This window comes from Euphorbia lathyris, chromosome 1, assembly GCF_963576675.1.
Source record: "Euphorbia lathyris chromosome 1, ddEupLath1.1, whole genome shotgun sequence".
NCBI lineage: Eukaryota > Viridiplantae > Streptophyta > Magnoliopsida > Malpighiales > Euphorbiaceae > Euphorbia > Euphorbia lathyris.
Window position 1 is genome coordinate 85,012,021 of NC_088910.1, and position 20,675 is coordinate 85,032,695.

Sequence of the window (20,675 nt, forward strand, 5' to 3'; positions counted from 1 at the left end):
TGATTTCTCACTAAGAAATTAAAAATCAAAAATCAAAATCCTTGAATGCTATTTAGAATCACATTTAATATGGAAATATTGTCTACTTTCCACAATTACAATTTCAAAAGCTTTTTGTTTTAAAGCATTCAATTTTTCTTTCCTAGACAAATAATACTTAAATGATCTTAGAATACAAAAAGTTGAAAAATTAAAGTTATTTAGAATATCATTAATTTTTTTATTTTAAGCTCAAGAGTCATTTTAAAGTGTTAAAGAAATAATGTTAAAAAGTATAAAAGTAAGTGATTTTTATATTAGCTTTCAAAGTTTAATAGTACTATTGAAAAAAATAGTAAAGTTTAGTGTTCATGAATGTAATTTACCATGCATAGTACCAAATACACCATTTCCAAGACAAATTTTTAAAATTTTTGTGGTTCCGGTTCGCATTATGCCAAAGGCTTGTTTATATATGTAATATATTTATCCTTTGAATGTTTCCGGTTTTGTTGTACTCTCTAACAATCAAACTTATATTATTTGCAATTGGTAATATCAAATTTCCGAATGATAACATTATTTGTTGGTATCTGTGTTTGATTCTCTCTTATACTGTTTTAATTTTCTATAAACATATATACATTTCATAATTTTATTTAGAGAACGCTAAAAAGTAAATTTTGTGGTTTGATGGATTTGCAAACACAGTTTTTATGGTTTTAAAGTTTGTAAATATAGATTATTATGTTTTTACGCAGTTTGTAAATTCAGTTATTCTGTCAAAAATTGTTAGATTGATAGAGAACATCATGATACATTCAAAGGCTGCGGCACTTCTCAAGAAGCCTTGACTGCTCAAGTATATACTCTTTTTTTAGTGGGTTGCTACTTGCCGCTCTAATTTTTTCACTTACCGCTTGGAAAAAGATATATTAGCCCCTTCCTTTATTTGGAAAAAAAAAATTCAAACCCCTTCTTGTCTAGTGGCGGGCCATTTGGCCCGCCAAGGCAAAAATCCGGAGATTTTAAATGTGGTCGCAAAATTCTAGATATTTTGCCTTGGCGGGCCAAATGGCCCGCCATTAGATAAGGAATGGCGGGACCCACCACTCCTAAAGGGATGGCGGGTGATTCACCCGCCAAGGCAAAATTTCGGAAAATTTTCTAAATTTTTTAAAAAATTGAGGGTAAATAGGTAAAATATGGGCGGTAAGTGGAAAAATAAGGGCGGTAAATAGCAACACCCTTTTTTTTATCTAAATACCTTAGGTTGAAAGTCGAGACTAATTTAGATTTGAACCTGATAGTTTTCTTTGAGAAATGACACAACTCTCTTATATAATATTTTAATCACAATTATAATTTTATCTAAAATTCGATGAATTTGAAGTAGAAGATAAACTTGTAATTTGATTTGATAAGTGACACTACTTTGTTTTTTTAGGTACGGATTTTTTAGTTGATTTATTAATATATTGAAACATTTGACTACTAAATTGTAGTATTTCTTTTATGGTCAATGCATTTGATAAAAGTTCCGAATCAGGACCAATAAGAATAAGAATATTGGAGATTATATTAAAACAAGTTGCAGAACGAACCAAAGAGTATCAAATTTGAAAAACTTTGAACATTATGTTAATAGACAAAGGGTTATGACAAATTTATGTTTGAAAACATAGTTTTATAAAATAAATTAAGGCTTAACAAAAAGTTAACTTATTACTTTATTCATTTTCTGAAGGACAGCACATATCTTTAGAATTTGCAGGGATTTTCTATGCTTTAACATTCAAATAACCACCGTCTCTCTCTCTTCATCCTTTTCTGTCAAAGTCTCATGATCCATAAATATACAAATATATATATATATATATTGTTGGGAATTTTTCAGGATTGCGACAATTTAGCGGAAACGATAAAATAATTTTATTGAATGTGAGGTTTACAAGAGGGTGTTACAATGAGATAAAAACAAAAATAGTACACTCAGGTGTTTCCCAAAATACCCGAATTAATTATCTTTACTATTTTGTATTTTCCCAAAATAATTGAACTACCCTCTCTTAACAAATACACAATACTGCATATATAAATTACTCTCTTTCAATACTCACAATTCTCTCCTTACCACCTAAATTTCTAATCTCTCAAAATCCAAAAATTAAGGAAGCATCTCCTTGGCTTTATAAGCCAAGGAGGGGATAAGGCCAGCAATAATTGCTGGCCTACCCAATTAATTAGGCAGCAGCAAATTGCTGCTGCCCATTATTTTGACTTGGACCACCAATTTCGGTGGTCCAACTTTCACATTTTTTTTTTCTTTTTTTTTTTTATAATTTACAAATTACATGAAAAGCTCTCTAATTAATACAAATTACATAAATGATCACTTATTTATTGGGACTTCAAACTAACAATTCCTTAATTGTTTTAAATTAATAGTTAATTTTTTCAACATATATATATATATTTTTTTTTTTATTGATCTATTTTGAAAAGTACAAAGAAAGTTTGTCATGATTGCAAAAAAAAAAAAAAGTCTCAGATTCGAATGTTCTAAATGACTTAAATAATCAAGTTTGGATTGCAAATGCTTTTATATAGATTTGAATTTACGAGAAGTACATATTTTGTTGTTGTTTTGTGTTTTTTTATATCTTTAATGGTTTTATTTACTCTTTATAATCATTTCCATTCCTTGTATTAACTTTTACCTCAAATTTTATTCTTTACATTTTGCTTATTAGACTTTTTCCTTTTTCATCTAAAGAAGCAATTTTTTAAAAATGATGCAATTTATTTTAGGATTAATTACATATACCTACCCTGTTGTTTCATACCGAAAAGTTTCATACTGAAAAAACAGGTTGCTTTGGCAAATAGATTCAAGAATTCATCTCAATATATAGCAAATAGAAAGCGAAGACTATATATGTTGCTTTGCTGCAATATACATGATAAAATTACATTTCCCTAATCTTTTACAAGAGAATAACCAACCTTCTATTTATCCCTTTAGGATAACCATTCCATACTGTACATTAAATTAAATCCCTAATGGACAACCATTTCAGATAAATGAAAGTCAATAATTTACATTTGGAAGGGAATTCATTTTTCTTTCAAGGAAAATATGGCTGCAAGATTCAACGAAACAGTTCAGGAAATGACCACATGATGAATCTTGCAAAAATATCAGTCTCTAAGAACTCGATATGAGCCGTCCGCCCAATGAAGGTGTTCAAATTCTTTCCATAAGCGGAGGTATCGAAGTTGACATCACAGCGCATGAAAACTCGATGGTCTGAAGTTGGGGCTCGTATCTGATCCAAGCAATTATTCAACATCTCCAGGAATATTCTGCCCTTCTTTGAATGATCCATCGAAGCTGCTCGGCTTAATTCAATTCTTGCTGAATGATATGGCACATAACCATCCTGTCAAAACATATTACCCTGTCAACGTACATGTCATATTATCCTGAATATATGATATATAGCATATTAAACACTCCAAATTCTTCGAGCTACAACTATGCTCGCTTCCGTTGTTACTGTTGGATATAGATTATAATTAAACAAGTCATTTGCAACTATAGCATAATGTGGAAACTACCTGAGGGGAAGAAATCAGTATTATATGCTTGAAGTGCTCCAAAGTCTTCTGCTGAAAGAACAAAATAGAATTTCAGTGGTTTAATTTTCTTAAACATGTCCATAGTTCACGCAAAAAATGTGAACTATTATTTGGTTTTCACCGTCGGATTCAAGCCAGGAAGGACTCTAGAAGGGGAGGGGAGGGGTAAAGCTCTCCCAACAACTATTTTTGTCAACCTGAGACTTTGCTTAAGGGGGGAAGAGCTCCTAACTAGTCAACATCTATCTTCACCATGCCTCTCTCTAGAAGAAGGAAAAACCAAGAAGAGAAATTTAGACCGACCAATCCTAAACTAGATAGATAGAGAAAGAAAACCAAGTACCTCACAAAGTCTGTAGAAGAAACTATTCTTCAGATTTGGCTCATCTGTGAAGGTGAGCTGATGAATGCACTGTGTACCCTTGAACTTCTTCATAAACCACATCCCAGAATTGAATAAAGAGTTTGAACTATAAAGATACCCCAACTGTGGACCAGATATCGAAACATATGTGTACAGATACCTTCTGAATGGTTCCATAATGCTCTCTGCAGCAACATAAGTATTTGGTGTCAAATTCCTGCCAAGTGGAAGCATGTGTTATGCTCTAATATAACAGATATTTACCTGCTAATGCTGATCTGATAATGACGTTTCCAATAGAATGCCCAACAAAGCTGAGCTTTATATCTCTTACAGAATTAGATTTTGAAAGTTTGGCCGCTTTCTTTTTCAGAAAGGAGATCACCTCCTGTGCAAGCCTTAGCCCCATTTCTCTGAAGTTTCCTGATGTTTTGTCTTCATTTGCCTCCGACATGAGAACTTCTGCCATGGGGTCTATCAAAAGCCATTGATTTCGAACAAGTCGCAAATCCAGATGATGTCCCTAATAGATGGAGTCCAACAAATATAATGAACATATTGATTTCAGATAGTAATACAACGGTTCAAACACCAAAGAAGCAAAAATTACAGAAGATTGTCCCAGAAAATAAGTATCTAATAATTTTCATAAATTGAACCCAGCAAACATTAAACTCAGAATAATATAAGAAGGCTTAAATCTGCTTTCCGAAAAACTAGAATGACAATGGAGAAGGGCAGACCAAAGACCTGGGCCTTATCCAGTCCTTTAATCTCTAATTAAGGTAAAATTTTACTCATTCCTGCTACCAAAATATTGATACTTCAATTTTCTTTCATGTCCTCTTTTTCTCTATATATTTTTGGTACCCAAGAGGCCAAGTTGAGAATCCCTGCAGGGATGGGAGTATATTCACTGCCAACTGATACTGCAATTTCATGTTAGATTGTTTCCCATTTCCTACCACAAGGGCATGGAAATAGAGAAAAATACTGCCTCATTACAGTACTAGCCTAAAACAAATACTAAGCATCAAAACATTTGAATTGAATTGTTAACTTGTAAATAAAAGGTTATTATTTAAATTGGTAAGTAGATAAAACGAGCAAAGTTCTAAGTTCAAATTTCCAGCTCCAATTTAGTAGTATCATGCAAAGTTAATTTGGATGCGGTGCGGCCACAACAAAATGATGCAAGGTTTTGATCCAATCCCACAATAGAAAAAATATCAGATGCATCCACAAATCATTTTTGTCAAGCCAACATCAGAACTATCGAATTGAAGACTTTGATTCACATTTCTAAACCATAGTTGAAATTTTCATATGGTAAAGCAGATTGAAATCCTTGTGACACATTGATGCAATTTAATTAAAAAAAAAATGCACAAAACAGAACTTCCCTCTAGTTGGTTAAGTAAAATTTATGGCAGATTGTATAAAAAGTAGAAATACAAGTTTGACACATGTATAGCACCAAAATAAGGTTAGATTCTAATTCTGCTATTAACTTTGCTCTCCAATAGAAAGGGTGAGATCAAGGAGCAACAAAGAGAGACGGGAATAAAAAAAATTCAGAAATTTGATGGAACCTGTGAAGAGCAAGACTTGCCTGAAACCCATGCACAAAGACAACAATCTTTAACACTCGAATTCTTTTTCGTGTATTAACACGATGAATCTTCTTTAAAGCTTCAGTAGAAAGTCCAATAATCAAGCCAGATGAATCCAACAGATCCAAATGTCTGAAGTAAGAATTTTCACTAAGCGTACGCCGTGGTGAATTTATCACACGCTCTACAAAAATAATTGGCATTCGCAGGGGATCTCCAAATATATACATGTCTTGAATTGACTGAGTATTAATCTGCAAGGAAAGATACCCTGCTCTGAACAAACTCAAGAATAGAATGAAGAAAAAGAAATCAGTTAATGTGAAATTTAAAATTCACCCTCATTTGCGCAATGCCTCGACGGTGAAGTTCAGCACGTGTAGCTGCCTGCTGGATAGGCTGTATTAAAGACAACAGAAAATTAAAATTAAAGACCAAGAAGACCATAACTTATTCAATCGTCATAAGAAAATTCTGTACACAAGCAGCAAAAACATGTTAAACAAGGGTATTTACTTCATCAGCTAACTTCCAAAAACTCGTAACTCTTTTATCAACAACATGGTGGGAGGAATCATGATTTCCGCTACTTATATAATGATGAGGCATCTCAACCTTAGAGTACACCATCCATATTGACCACTCAGCTCTACGATCCTTGGCCCATACCTCCCGCAAAAAATCCAGTATCTTTGTTTTGTTTTTCCTAGGACAAATAAAAAACGTTGGCTGTTGAGCAAAGTGGTGGATAAATGAGTATTAAAAAGCATTCAAACTCCTTGTTTCTAATAGAAGTCAAGGACAAAAATCCTAATCAAGTCCAGTATGAAGGATATCCAACTAGTTTGACCTTAAGTTCATAATGAAACCTTTTGGTAAATCAAGCACCTTCAAAAATGTGAAAGTCTTAACAAGACAAAGAATATTATACTAGTTACACATGATCAAACAACTATGAAATGAAACCATTAAGTTTAACCAAAATGAGAAGCTTGAAACAGTGAAAAATTGATAATGTAACCGAAAGAAAACCATGAAAAAGCAAATCAGTATATTTTGCACACTACTTTTAAAATGCATTGAAATTTATTAGGGAATGGTACTGACTGTTACGGATATATAAAGTAACACACAGTTAGTTAAATATGAACTAGAAATGGAATCACTGTTAAGTAAAGCAGTGAGACTATCCAGCTAAACAAGAAAATAGAGAGAGGATAAGTGAAGCAAGTCAACCGAGTCAAACTGCTATTCAACAAAGACAAAATCCCGCTAGCAGCCTCGGTAATTCTGTTTGACTGAGTTTTGTAGAAGATCTATTAACGGAAAGAAGATATTAGTAGATTAGATTTCCTTTTTTAATTCGTAACTTCTGCTCTTTGAATTCTGAATTTTTAGTTGTTTAATAGCTGGTCATTTTTTCAAATTTCGAATAAGAGTTTATCTAGTAGTTAGTATGTAAGTGCCGATGCCTATTTAAAGCCCTTGAGTTGGAAGTAAATGCAAGAATTGTTTTTATCAAATTTTTTTATCTGTGTTATAGACCATGGAAATAGAGAGAAATCCATGGGATACCATGTAGATTAAGAGCCTACATGAATATATTAAACATATATTTATACAAGGTTCTCCCTAAGTTACTACTACAATTAAGCAAACATAGCAGCCCCACTAGATCCTACTAGCAGCCATCTAGCTGTCATAGCAGCCTTAGGCATGCTTACATTTATTACATTGACTTATTCTATAACAATCTGAGACCGAAGGATTTTCCCTCTAACGAGTCCTCACTCTATAACCTACTAAAATAGGCCATAAGGGTAGAAAAACCAGCTTCCCTTTCACAACCAGATAATTGCTCTTCAAAGCCACTGGATACTGGGAAGTTTAACTCAAAAGAAGTTGGAAGCCATAACCACATACCAGGCAAAAGGAGCTCAATACAGGGCAAAAACAGTAGTAATAGCTCGGGTGGAAGAACTTATGCATGATTTCACTGAACAGCATGGAGAAGTGGGTAGCCACACAATTAGCAAGGTCCTAGGCCAAAACAGCATAATAAGAAGATAATATGGTTCCTAAATTTTGTAAATTGTATTTTCCCCATTTTGACAGGCCCACAAACTCTTTGGGTTGGTTGAGCTGTTATGAGCATTTTTTCGGCCATCAGCTCACCCTGAAGAAGAAAATGTGGGTTTTACACTTTTTTAGGGGAATATACTCCCGTGATAATTGTCACGTCGTCAACATGGCATGTCAATATTTGACGTACCACATCTACAAAAACTAACAATGTTGTTGAACGAAATTCCATTGTTTAAACAACTTTTGCAATAAAAAAACACCACATTCCTTAATTTGCAAAAATGCTTTTTCTTTTGTACTATTTCCCTCAATAATTATATCGAACTAATTTATTGAAAAACTTGACTTAAATTTCAATGTAGTAGTTTTTCTTTAAACAGAACAAGGTTTTCTCAAGGGTATTTAACCTTCTTTTAAGAAAAAGCTATGCTATGATATAATAAATTAAATGACAATAAATTCTTAATTCAATTGGTACCACCTGCTAATAGAACAGGGCAGTAAGTATCATGGATTCGATAACCAAATATTTTAGTCTATAATGTTATAAAGGGAAATGCATGATTAACCTTATTATTTTGGAAGCTATAACAATTTTTCGTTTTATATGTTAATTCAAATGAAGAAGGTTTTGGTTGTTCCTTCAGAGCAAAGCATGTACGACTCCAACACCAGGGAAATGAGGGTGTTGTTCTAGCTTCTTAAGCTACCATCTTATCCTCTAACCAAAAGGTCAGATCCACATGCTTGAATTGGAACCAGGTAAACTGATATCTCATTTCCCAGCCAGCTGGTGTGTATCAAGACTTGTTAGGTCAATAAATCATCATTATTTGAAAGTTAAAGCAATGGCTGGACAGTAGGTTTATCAGTGTGAATTTCGTGATCAGTCATGTTTACACATCATGAAAGGATTACTCAAGTGTGTTAAAATAGTCTATCTCACTTTTAATGTATGGAGCAAAAAAATGCTCAGCTGATTGGCTGAACAAGAGCAAAAAGCAAACCTGTGGAATTGCAGAAATGTGCTCCACAAGTACAATAGTTGAGTACCCAACAAATTTAAAGCGTTCAACACATCATCCTTCTGCAAGAAGTAGGGTAACCTATCACTTCAGAAATACTTTTGAAAACCAAAGACTAAAAATAATAATCAAGAATCATTTTTCTATGCAAATAAAGAAACAACCTCGAAATCATTATGTAGATTGTTGTGCTCCCCAACTTCAATATATCTACTGGGATCTGCGTTCATGATTGAATCAGAAATCCTCATATCATTCATTTTGGATATAAAATCAGTTAAATCAATGACTTGATCAATGGATTTGCTAATTCTTTGTAGCCCTTCAAGCAAAGTGTCGCGGGCAACTATCAATGATTTAACAAGCATGATCTTGTTTTTGCCACCAAAATCTAACGAACCCAATGCCTGGTCAATTTGAAAATCAAATTTCAAATTCATAGATAACAAGTTTGAAGCTGATTATAAAAGGTAGATAACCATAAAACATCTATCTTCTTCAATAAATTTAGACTAGCAAGTTTCAGATTCAAAAATGTCAACATATATCAAAGTAAGCTTCTACCATTGGAGAAATTCTCAAACATCAAAAGCCAGTGTTCTCATCCCAAAGAAACTTCAGAAAATTCTGAGTTAATTATGGTTAAAAATAAGCTTCAAATACAAACTGAATATCATATTCGCATGTCAGCTGATTATCCTCCAATGATATCTATAGTTTCTAGGTCTAGCCTCTGACTCGAAAAAAGTTCAGATTTGGTGGATGGATTATATTTGATGCTATTGAAAGAATTTGTATCATCATAAAACGAATCAAATCAAATTTATCAGAAGTACGTTAAATCAAGTCAAAATTAGTTAATTCAGGTCAAATTCGAACAAATCTCCTAGCTTCCTTCTAAAAATCCGAAGTTCTCTCTTTCCCGGCACCCATATCATGGACTTGTGTTAAAAGGTAACTGATAGATACTTGCCAGTCATATTTATCAATTGAAAAGGAGAATCATGAAGGTTATCAGATGGCATATACTCTCTTCATGAGCAGTTTCTGAATAAGGTTTCTCATCATTTTTCTAAAAACTGAAATCCAGAATGTCTGACAAGGCAGTAAGTAATCATTAACAAGGACATAAGTTGAAAGCTACAAATGGAAGTTACTGTGACAAAAATATTGTCGGAACCACATTATTTAGTGCCATAGGAACCAGGACAAAATCAAGTAAACTGACTGCACATATCAAGTAAAAACACAGGAAACTTTTACGCATGCACACAAAAATATGCTGAATGCATGTACAAATATATGAGCATGCATGTCCAATAGCATTATTAGTAGCACAAACGAGTCTATATTCTCATCAGCACAAGTATTCACTACAAACAAAATGCAGTACATCAAAGAAGAAACATGATATAGACAAATGTACACTCATGAAGAGGAAGACAGACAAAGCTAATTAACCACGTAAAAGTAAAAAAATAATAATAATAATCTAAGCATACTTGTTTGGACCTATCAATATTTTCATCAGCTGTGCCTTCTAGGGGGGAAGAACCTCTGCAATTACCAATATACTAAGTTACTTTAACAAAATAAAATTAATGTATCAGGAGTTGGAACCACTGAACCAGATTACTTGATAAGATAGTTAAAGAGATACAAACTTGGGAATACGCGAGGAAGAACCAGCATTTGATAGAGAGACATGGACACTTGCTTCAACTAGCACAGCATGAAATACATCAAAATGGATAGGACAGTATGCATGCAGTCCTAGAAGAGCTTTAGGGGGAATACGAAATTCATGGACTGCAACAGAGATAGCATTCAGGTATGCTAGTAACTCAACCCTGCACATAATGAAATAGTGGTGATGTCCAAATATTTCCAGTATAAAACAACAATAGGAGGAGAAAATATAGTTTTGACATCACATTAGCAAACAAGTTCATTTCAATTCACCTATTCTCTTTTACGGGGGATTGCATGAGCTCAAATTTCAAAATAACAGCAGATGTGGGTGGAACCTGAAAAACATGAGTCAATCAACAAGATATCTTCTCGTATAAACAAAGACTTCACTAGAGATAAGCAAGAAAATAATAAAAAGGCACAAGTCATAGGGAAAAGAAGAGAAAATAAAGCTCTCTAATCACAATGGGTGTTCAACAAAATAACCAGTTCCATGCTGAAAAGCTTAAAATAATAGAAAAGCTAATAAAACAAATTTGTTCAACACCTGCAAATGCTTACAACTTTTAACATTCCTCTCAAACTAAACACAATGCCAAGACAACACAAAACCATTTCCCCTTGGCACCTTTCTTCCTCGAACATCCTTCTGATATGTATTGTCAAGACATGGCTGTATAAGCCTAAGGTGGCCCAGATGATTTACTTGCCCAATTAGAGATAAAATGGCATGTATTATTCATAGTAACTATTAGACATTTGCATGATCTTCCATATAATATTACTTACGATTTAATTATTTTTCTTGATGTCATGAAACCAATTGAATTAAAAGCTTAAGCTAATAGTTAAAGGCTCAATTCATATTAGTATTTGACACACCCCGCACGTGAATGCCCACTTGGCTTGAAGCATGTACAACACAGGCCAACATTACCATGTCCTACAATTTAATCAACAAATGGGGTTGCCAAGAATTGAACCCTTGATCACTTAGTCAAAGAGGCTTTGATACCATGTAAAATGATAGATAGCAATGATGAAAGTCTTATTAACTTCATAATGTTAACAGCTAACCTATACACCTATATATACAATGAAGAAGTATGGGTACAGTACAGAGACCCATAAATAGTATGGGTAGAGTTATGGAGACTCATGACTCAACAAGTGTATTCTGTAACCAATTGAACTAAAAGCTTAAGCTTTAAAGGCCAATCATATTAATATCTGACACACCTCCACACGCGAATGCCCACTTGGCTTGAAGCGTGTATAACATAGGCCCATGTTACCATGTCCTGCAATTTAATCAACAAATGGGGTTGACAGGAATCGAACTCTTGATCACTTAGTCAAAGAGGCTCTCATACCATGTCAAGATTGAACTAACAGCTTAAAGCTAATAGTTAAAGGCCCAATTCATATTAATATCTGACACTTGACAAACAAAAAAATTTAGTTTTGTAATTATGGTTAAGAGATCTAGTACAACCTACATTTCTCTATAGGGAACTGCCTATACGTATTGGATGTGGAAACGGTTTGCTGACTACACTCTGATTTTCACTTTGTCATTTTAATGTTAATGTGAGAACAATGTTAAGCACTAGAGATGGTAGAACATAACTTAGTTTTTTAACTCCAGTTTCTGGTAGTACAAAGACACGGGTCCCTCTTCGATCTCCAATTTGTTTCTTTACTGGTTATATTGATTCTAGTTTTAAGCATCATTTAAATATGTACGACTCCATTTAATTTCGTTGTTTTCTTTTTGGGTCAGATATATTCCTTTGTGAATTGGGAAGTCCTCTATGTTTGAGACTAGAGCTAGTGGATTCACTGGAAGGTTTATGTTTTAGTTACATGGTTCCTCGGGAGCTAAATTACTTTTAATATTAGTTGACTAAGAGTATGTCCTCCATCATGAAGAAGGAAAATTAAGGATAGAGCCCAACATGAATATCCATTCAAGTTATTCCACTTGTACGAGTTATGCTATTCTCTTTTGGGGATTTTTGGAAAGCGGTTGTTTTTCTTCTGGTAGGTGGATCAGATTAATTAGGCAGGCAGCTCCTATCCCAATTAAAGGTATGTGGCGTTAAAAATCGAACTCGAGACCTTACTAGAGCTGAACTTGATTGATGAAAACAGTTCACGGTTATTATTTTCCATTTTTGGGGGCTTTTTCTTGTTTACATTGCCTTTAAGGTTTTCATGAAGTAAGACAGCTAGGAGGTTATGGCATGTTTGTTAACTTGAGGACTACAAGGGTAGTAAAGTTACTTTTATTTTTATAACAAGAATTTCCGAACGGGAAGTAGTTGGAATTTCCGAGGTAAGGCCAGGGTTGTTAGTGCAGCCTGCAGGTACCGCACAGTGGATATTACCTATTTTAGGCTAGTTTAAAGAGATTATCATTTTAATTAGTTACTCCAGAGTCCAACATTCTGAATATCTGTTGAATTACAATGAATAGCAAGACAAGAAAATTTGCCACGGAATGCCACCTAATATCTGTTATTTTAATAGTGTGATAAGCATATAAGATGTTGCACGGAACAGAATCTAAACGGGTTAAATTTTATAGACCAGCAACTCGGAAGTTGCCTCAAAGAGAAAAAAGATTTAAAAAGAAACATCGGTAATAAAATAGCGGACAAACTGCCAATGAAATTAAGGGGAGCATTCATATAAAACCTGTATATCAGGAATAGAGAATATAAAGTCCCAACAAGAGCTATCTGTAGTCTAGACCTTCTCAAGTACTCTAAGTTGATCTTAATTTAGTTGTATCGTAAAATAATAGAACACCTAATGACAGAAGTGCTGTAATACCATGGGCAAAATCATGGTATAATTTAAAGTTTTTGAAACTTGATTCCTTTTCACGGGTGATATTAATAGGATCTTTTTATCTCACAATTCTCCACTATAATTTTGTTTTCAAGAATCAACATAACTTTCAGATATATATGAAAGGACCTTATATTGTTCTTTGTTGATATCCATCATTTCTTTTATTTGGGAGTTTAATTTCTATATAATGTCTAGGCTTCTGCTCAATAATCAGTTCCGAAGTCAATTAAAATAAAACCTATATCATTAATAAAGGAGACATGCTAGACATTTCACAGGTTGTTTGCATGATGTGTTATTGATTCATTTCAACATTTATCCAAGGGTTCAATGTTTAACAAGAAAATCAAGGGCTCAACTCAATGTGTAAAAACAATAAATTCAAAGGCATCATACATACACATATGCACACACAACTACAAAATTGGAGAGAAAGACTTACCTCGCATTTATGAAGCGATAGATCGAATGAGATCATGATGGTTAAGAAAACATCTTGCCTTGCATATTTAATCCAAAAGGGCTGTGTTAAGAAACTGTTGTCGGTATCATCAATCTTCCAAGTCCCACATATATTATCATAACTCAAATCATGAGCTGGAGTACAAAAAAGGCATGGATTCAGTAGTTTGTTCACTTATCTATAATCTCATATATGTCAAGCACGGAAAGGTGATCACTAAAAGATTATCACTTACACCAAGCAAACTGTCTCCAAACTTGCAAAGTAGGAAAGAGAAGAAAATATATATATATATATATATATATATATATATAAAACAAGCGATGTACCACTTAGAAGGTAGAAGCTCAGTTTATTAAAAAAATCATAATAATAATAATAAATAAATAAAATTAAGAGTTTCAGAAAATTAAAGAAGAATGGAAAGAAAGATCTATTCTCAGTAAAAAAACATTAATTAGAACTGTGATGCTTGTAAAATTAAAACACCAAGTGTATTCTTATGCAAAATTTAATAGCACCATTGATATCAGACTGGTACAAATTAAACTACACAATTGTCAGATTACACTGAACATAAAGAGTGCAGTATAACTAAATACTTTAGAAATAGATAACCTGAAATTTTTATAAACTACAAGATTCTTGTTCAGGTGTCCAAAAGGGATGCACTATACTTAAACATCACATGACCAAGTAATTTGCACTCAAGTCGTGTAACTTAGAACCATCCATGAGAAGACCAAACAAGAGGCGGAACTATTCTTTTCTTTTGTAATTTATATTTCCATTAGTAAAGTCAATAAATGAACAAGAAAGTTTAAAAAATTATAAAGATGGGGAATTGTAGCAAAAATAGTAGCATAATACCTTCATATTGAACAACCCTAGCAGGAGTTCCTAAATTGGTACATACACTGTCTTCCCATTTCATGCTAACCTTAATTTGATAGAATCTGAAAATTTTAAAATGGTATAAAAATGACTATCAGAACAATGTCAGAATAAAAGACAAAAATGAACTGACTTGCGGTTAAGAATTATAAATATACATACCCTTGTTGAAAAAGGTCAAGGTTGTGAAATCTATGGAAGTAAATGGCAATTTCATGCACCGTGTCCATTGGATTTAGCTTCATTCTTTGATGTAACTTTCCACTGGTCTATTCATCTCTAAACCAAATTAAGGATTTACAGCAATTAACTACCCAAATGCTTTAAATCATGAGTTGTTGAAAGTCCCCAAAATTTACTTCCGTGCTTCATCAAGCGACTAACTCAAATCCAGCATGCTCTTTCAATATATAAAAATCCTTCTTAAAGCCCATAGCTTCAAGCTATACTCATTTCATCAGAGGTACCTGACAACCAGGTAGTTAACCACAAATTTTTGGCAGATTATTCCCCATCTCATCTCCCTGAAATTCAGCTTCAGATATTACTTATCAAATAACGCCAGCTGCAAAAAGAATGTCAAGAGTCAAATGTTGTTAGAAGCAAAAACAGTAAAAAAAATTCTTTTTGGGAAAAAAGAATCAAAACCTAAATTTTTTAGTAAAATGGAACATCACCAATTTTGAGGTTAATTTCCATGAAACCACGTATCTTCAATTTGTTTTATTTACATGAAATATCAAAATGATCAAAATTCGACAATAAGGCCATAGGAGTACTCACATGGCATCCTAGTACAAATATCAATGTTTGTTAGGACTCCATCTCAACAATCCGGAGAGAAAATGGATGAAATTATCCAGATTTGATTTTCACGAAATCTAATTAGAGTTCAGGAGTTCTTTTTTATATGAATTGAAATTGTGTAGCTATATGGTCTTGAAAGTTTAGTAACAATCAATGCAACCCTCACTTCCAGCTAATGTTGCATAAATTGAATTTATGAATACAAAAGAAACATGCTTTGTATATGTTGCAAAAAGAGGATTGTGTTATGACAATCATGAATAATGAAATAACAGAAAAATAAACTAAAAAGTTACATTTTTAATTTCAAGTAATTAAAGAATTCCAAATAATAATGAGATGAGATACAAAAGAAAACAACTTATTACATCCACTGAAATCACATTCCCTATTTTACATATTACCAGGATAAAGAAAATTTTATTAGAGCAACTAGTCCTATTTATTTTATAATCAAATGGATGATTTTGTTTAAAACAGTTTTCGTGCACCCTTTTGAGAAATAAACTTTTTTCAAAAGGTTCGTTTTCATTTGGATTGAAGGGAACCCACAGCTCAATGCATCTATGACAAGCAAACACCTTATTATAAGATATGCCAAACACAAATTTCTAGACTCAAATCTGCCCAAATGGATTATATCAAAATCTTATATGCATAAGGGCCCCAACCTATATGCACTAAAAGAGCAATAAACTTAGGAAGTAACTAAAATTGCTGATGAAAATGTCAAAAGTCATCTAACCCTCACCTACAAACTACAGAAATTATCTATGCATTAAAAAGCATTCCTACATCAACTAATGAATAAACGGTCAATTTTGCCCTTTAACATTACTTGCAGTTGCAGGGTCAATTTACCCCAAAATGAACTTTACATATCAACTTGATTCTTCGACTTAACATTGTGGTCAAATCAGTCCTCCAAAGAGACACGTGTTAATAAACCACGAATCATATACTGACACAAGTCACTTTTGAAATAATTTGAACAAAAATGTCAACCTATGGACTAAATTGATACCTAAAGTTTATTTGGAGGCAAATTTATCCTGCAAGCCAAGTTGAAGGGCCAAATTCACCCTTTATCCTCAACTAATCTACCAACAATAACAAGGACCAAGCCTTAGTCTCAACCGTGCATTTTAAGTATCAGCGGTATTGCAGCAACTAACAAAAAATAAAATGAAACACAAAATATAAACATCAAAGAACGGAGCTGATATAAATAAACAAAAAATGCACCTTCAGGTTCAATGAACATACTGCCTTTTTCGTAACCATTCAACCGTTCTATGACCTATGAAGAGAACTCAAATTAGCTGCAGTGGTTCAAAATATAGCAACATCACTCTCTTCACCATTGCAGTACACCAAAAAAGTTACCAAAATATCCCCAACTGCTTCATATATCAGATACCACATCATAATCCACAATTGCACAAACAATAACCATGCAGATTTGAGAGTCTCATAACAAGCCAGAAAGCAATACCTCAGGTAATATAATTGTATCACAAGGTGATCTAATAAGCAAAAACTCAAACCATTTACAAAATCCAAGCAAGAACCATGTGAACATTAAGCAGAAACAAAATGGTGCAAACTTACCAGTACAAAAACAAACATGCGATTTAATATATATAAAAAAATAATAATTGAAAAATCAAATAATCATAAAAAGACTTGAATTTTTTTTCTGGAACAAAAATAAAGACAATATTCTTAAAAGATTAATCTTCACTCTTTCTTTACAAAGACATTTATTAATAGCATCTCTGAAAGCATATATTTATGATGGTTAAGTAAAAGTAAATCTTTTAACGGGAAAAGAAACAGATACAAATAAATTATAGACTTCATACTTTAGTATATGATTTCTAACTATTCAACTAAAGTATAAATCCAGGTTAGTGTATATTCAATTTGATGACTTCCCTCCACCTTCAGACTCACCATCAGATTCAAAAATCATAGCTTGCTAAGTTTGCCACAGAACTTCATTTTCACATATCAATTTGCTACCAATCCTGGTTTAATTTTTCCTTTATTTGCATTTTAATTACCACAAAAACAAAAACAAAACAAAACAACAAACAACAACAACAACAAAGCCTTAGTCCCGAAATGATTCGGGGTCGGCTAACATGAACCATCATATAAAACCGTGAAATCAAGTCGTGTCAGCGACACAAATTCGCTCCCTCCACTCCGTCCTATCCACTACCATATTTTCCTCAATTCCCAGTAAACTCATATCACTCTCTATCACCCTCCTCCAAGTTTGCTTAGGTCTTCCCCTACCCCTCACCACTACATCCCTTTGCCACTCTTCGGTTCTCCTAACCGGCGCATCAAGCGCTCTACGTCTCACATGGCCAAACCACCTTAGTCGGTTTTCTCTCATTTTATTCTCAATAGATGTGACCCATACTTTTGTCCTAATTATTTCATTACGCACCCGGTCCTTTCTCGTATGACCACACATCCATCTCAACATACGCATCTCCGCCACCGACATCTTATGGATGTGGCAGTGTTTCACTGCCCAACACTCCGTACCATATAACAATGCTGGTCTAATTGCCGTCCGGTAGAATTTTCCCTTCAATCTATTAGGCATGCCGGGATCACAAAGGAAACCCGTAGCACTCTTCCACTTCGACCGACCAGCTTTAATCCTATGAGCAACATCTCCATCTACTTCTCCATCCGTTTGGATAATAGATCCTAAATACCGGAAGCAATCCGAGGCCTGAACAACTCTTCCATCTAGGGTGATTGTCCCTGCCTCCCTACTCCTATGGCCGCTAAACTTACACTCCAAATATTATGTCTTACTTCGACTCAACTTAAAGCCTCTAGATTCTAGAGTTTGTCTCCATAGTTCCAACTTCCTCTCCACTCCTTCTTTCGTCTCATCAACCAACATCATATCATCTGCAAACAGCATGCACCATGGTATACAAAAAGAAATGGGCTTAGTGCGGAACCTTGATGCACTCCAATCGTAATAGGAAACTCTTCAGTCTTCCCAACACTAGTACGTACACTCGTGCATACTCTCTCATACATGTCCTTTATGATGTCAATATATTTCCGCGAAATGCCTTTCCTTATCAGGGCCCACCAAAGTACTTCCCTTGGTACCTTATCATATGCTTTCTCCAAGTCAATGAAAACCATATGCAAGTCTTTCTTCTTATTTCGATAGTGCTCCATTAATTGTCTCATTAGATGGATGGCTTCCATAGTTGATCTTCCCGGCATAAAGCCAAACTGGTTTTCCGAGATCTTCACCGTCCTCCTTAGCCTTTGTTCGATGACTCGCTCCCAAAGTTTCATAGTGTGACTCATTAATTTGATTCCCCGATAGTAGGCACAATCTTGGACATCGCCTTTGTTCTTATACAAAGGGATTAAGATACTTTTCCTCTATTTTGATGGCATCTTATTGTTTCTCCAAATTTTGTTGAAGAACGTCGTCAACCATTCGATTCCTCTTTCTCCCAATCATCTCCAAATCTCCAAATCTCAAAAGAGAGAAAAAGAATTACTACTTGATTCATAGAGAATATAAATTTAAGAAATTTTCTTAGTACTGACAGTTCGGTTACTATCACCGACGATGCACATAGTCCAACAGTAATCAAGATAAATCAAGTCTAGACAGTTCCGTTATATATATATTGACATATCTTCCACCTTGATCTAAAGATTAATGAATGGGGTAAAGTTGTTTTTCTCAGTAAAAAAAAGAAAGGGAAAGAAGACAGGTTACAGGCTCAGCAAATAAATCAAAGTAGAAACAGAATTACTTTAAGCTCAGTACTCTGCAACAAGACAATATACTATAGAGACCATAAGATTGCAAAAAATACGTGCAGATATAATCCCAATAAACCCATTGTAGAACAGATGCAAAAAAAATAAATAAATAAATAAAAAATGCTTACCTGAAAATTATTATATCCATAGAAGTACAGATTAACTCATAATCAGAAAAATGGCAATTAAATGGGTGCATCTGTTTCCTCATTTTTTATATATATATAATCAACTAAATAAATGGGTCCCTGATCATTTGATACGAGCCCGAGAATATGAAAAATTATACCCATGGAGAAAAAAAAAATACCGACAATACGAAGCATTTCAAATGGGGAAACAGAAATACCCATGGGAAAAATCGACAACACGAAAAATCAAATCGGAAACATAATGAGCAAAGCACAAATTTTCACAAAAAATCGAAGTTGAAATCAACCAATAGCATATGAAGCAAACCATACCGAAGAAAACAAAGAATTCGGAGCAGCAAGAAGAAGAATGGAGTCAGCCACGATGAATAGATTCTGGGCAGATAAAATTCAAAATCAAATAAAATGGAAGTCAATCAATAATACTAAAATCTTCTAATAATATTAATAAATGCAAATGTAAACAAAAACAAACAAATCACCTATTTCGAGAAGGGTAGAAATTGTCATTCACATTCTTCAAATAATATCAACAAGAGAAAATACGTTCTGACAGCCAAGAACATGAACAACAACGAACAAAAAAAAAAAAAAATTATATATATCTATTAAACAACTTATTTTTATTTTTATTTTTGACATAACTCTTTAAAAATAATATAAATAATTGACGACTAAAATATATCATCTCCAATAATGTTTCTTATATTCGCTTTTTATTTATTATTTTATAATTAAAATTATTAATAATTGTTAGGTTAATAGTAAAAAGAGAGAATCTTTAATAATAAAAAATAAAGTTAGGAGACACTAAAAGGTGGAGGGAAGCTCTCTGTTAGTAATTTGAGGAGCTACTAAGAAGCTGTTGAAACTGGTTTTTAATTCTCCCTCCTCAAATTTTAACTTAAAAGTCAAACTAAGAGACTCTTGTGGGACAACAGTAATTTTTACCTGGTCAATTTGGTCAGTCACCATTAGATCTAAACTTATTAAAATCATGTGGCGGAGATTAAAATCATTGTAAGACTTAGATTCATATCTCCCATATTTAATGGTGACTATCCACTTAGGCAGCTCCTGCAGGGAATTGTCCACATATGAGCTTTTGTGTTCTCATTTGACATGGGCCTATTGGCTTAGGCCCAAATACTGGATTCGGCCATTAAGTCCTTTCTTGAGTATTTGGTGCGCATTCGTATAATACATATCAGATGTCTGTTTCCTAATTACAAAAAAAAAAAAAAATCTCTTTAGGCTTTCTTTCTCGATGAA

At 33.5% G+C, this 20,675-nt stretch overlaps 1 protein-coding gene across 4 annotated transcripts; it reads right to left on the bottom strand.

Moving 5' to 3' along the window:
* Positions 1-2,901: 2,901 nt before the first annotated feature.
* On the bottom strand, positions 2,902-19,971 carry LOC136204524 (uncharacterized). 4 transcript variants are annotated; one of them, XM_065995526.1, is made up of 18 exons: positions 19,886-19,971; positions 19,716-19,778; positions 16,669-16,723; positions 14,779-15,181; positions 14,593-14,678; positions 13,702-13,856; positions 10,671-10,735; positions 10,373-10,558; positions 10,211-10,265; positions 8,873-9,115; positions 8,691-8,770; positions 6,115-6,304; positions 5,938-5,997; positions 5,598-5,852; positions 4,250-4,508; positions 3,965-4,170; positions 3,601-3,648; positions 2,902-3,422 (listed from the first exon to the last, which is right to left on the bottom strand). In XM_065995526.1, the coding sequence occupies exons 4-18, from the start codon at positions 14,859-14,861 to the stop codon at positions 3,132-3,134; spliced, it is 2,262 nt and encodes a 753-aa protein (XP_065851598.1). In that variant the 5' UTR covers positions 14,862-15,181; positions 16,669-16,723; positions 19,716-19,778; positions 19,886-19,971; the 3' UTR covers positions 2,902-3,131. The 4 variants fall into 4 exon arrangements, with proteins under 4 accessions (XP_065851598.1, XP_065851595.1, XP_065851596.1 ...); XM_065995523.1 differs by having other exon boundaries at positions 3,601-3,651; XM_065995524.1 differs by having other exon boundaries at positions 3,601-3,651; positions 16,669-16,745.
* Between the last annotated feature and the right edge of the window lie 704 nt (positions 19,972-20,675).

What these genes read in the sequence shown, in the direction of transcription:
- LOC136204524 (XM_065995525.1), bottom strand. Translation starts at nt 14,861, where the DNA reads ATGAAGCTAAATCCAATGGACACGGTGCATGAAATTGCCATTTACTTC. An exon ending in TTTGGAAGTTAGCTGATGAA is followed by an intron (nt 5,998 to 6,114) that starts GTAAATACCCTT and finishes TCTTTAATACAG; the next exon opens with CCTATCCAGCAGGCAGCTAC. An exon ending in TCTTCTACAGACTTTGTGAG is followed by an intron (nt 3,652 to 3,964) that starts GTACTTGGTTTT and finishes TTGTTCTTTCAG; the next exon opens with CAGAAGACTTTGGAGCACTT.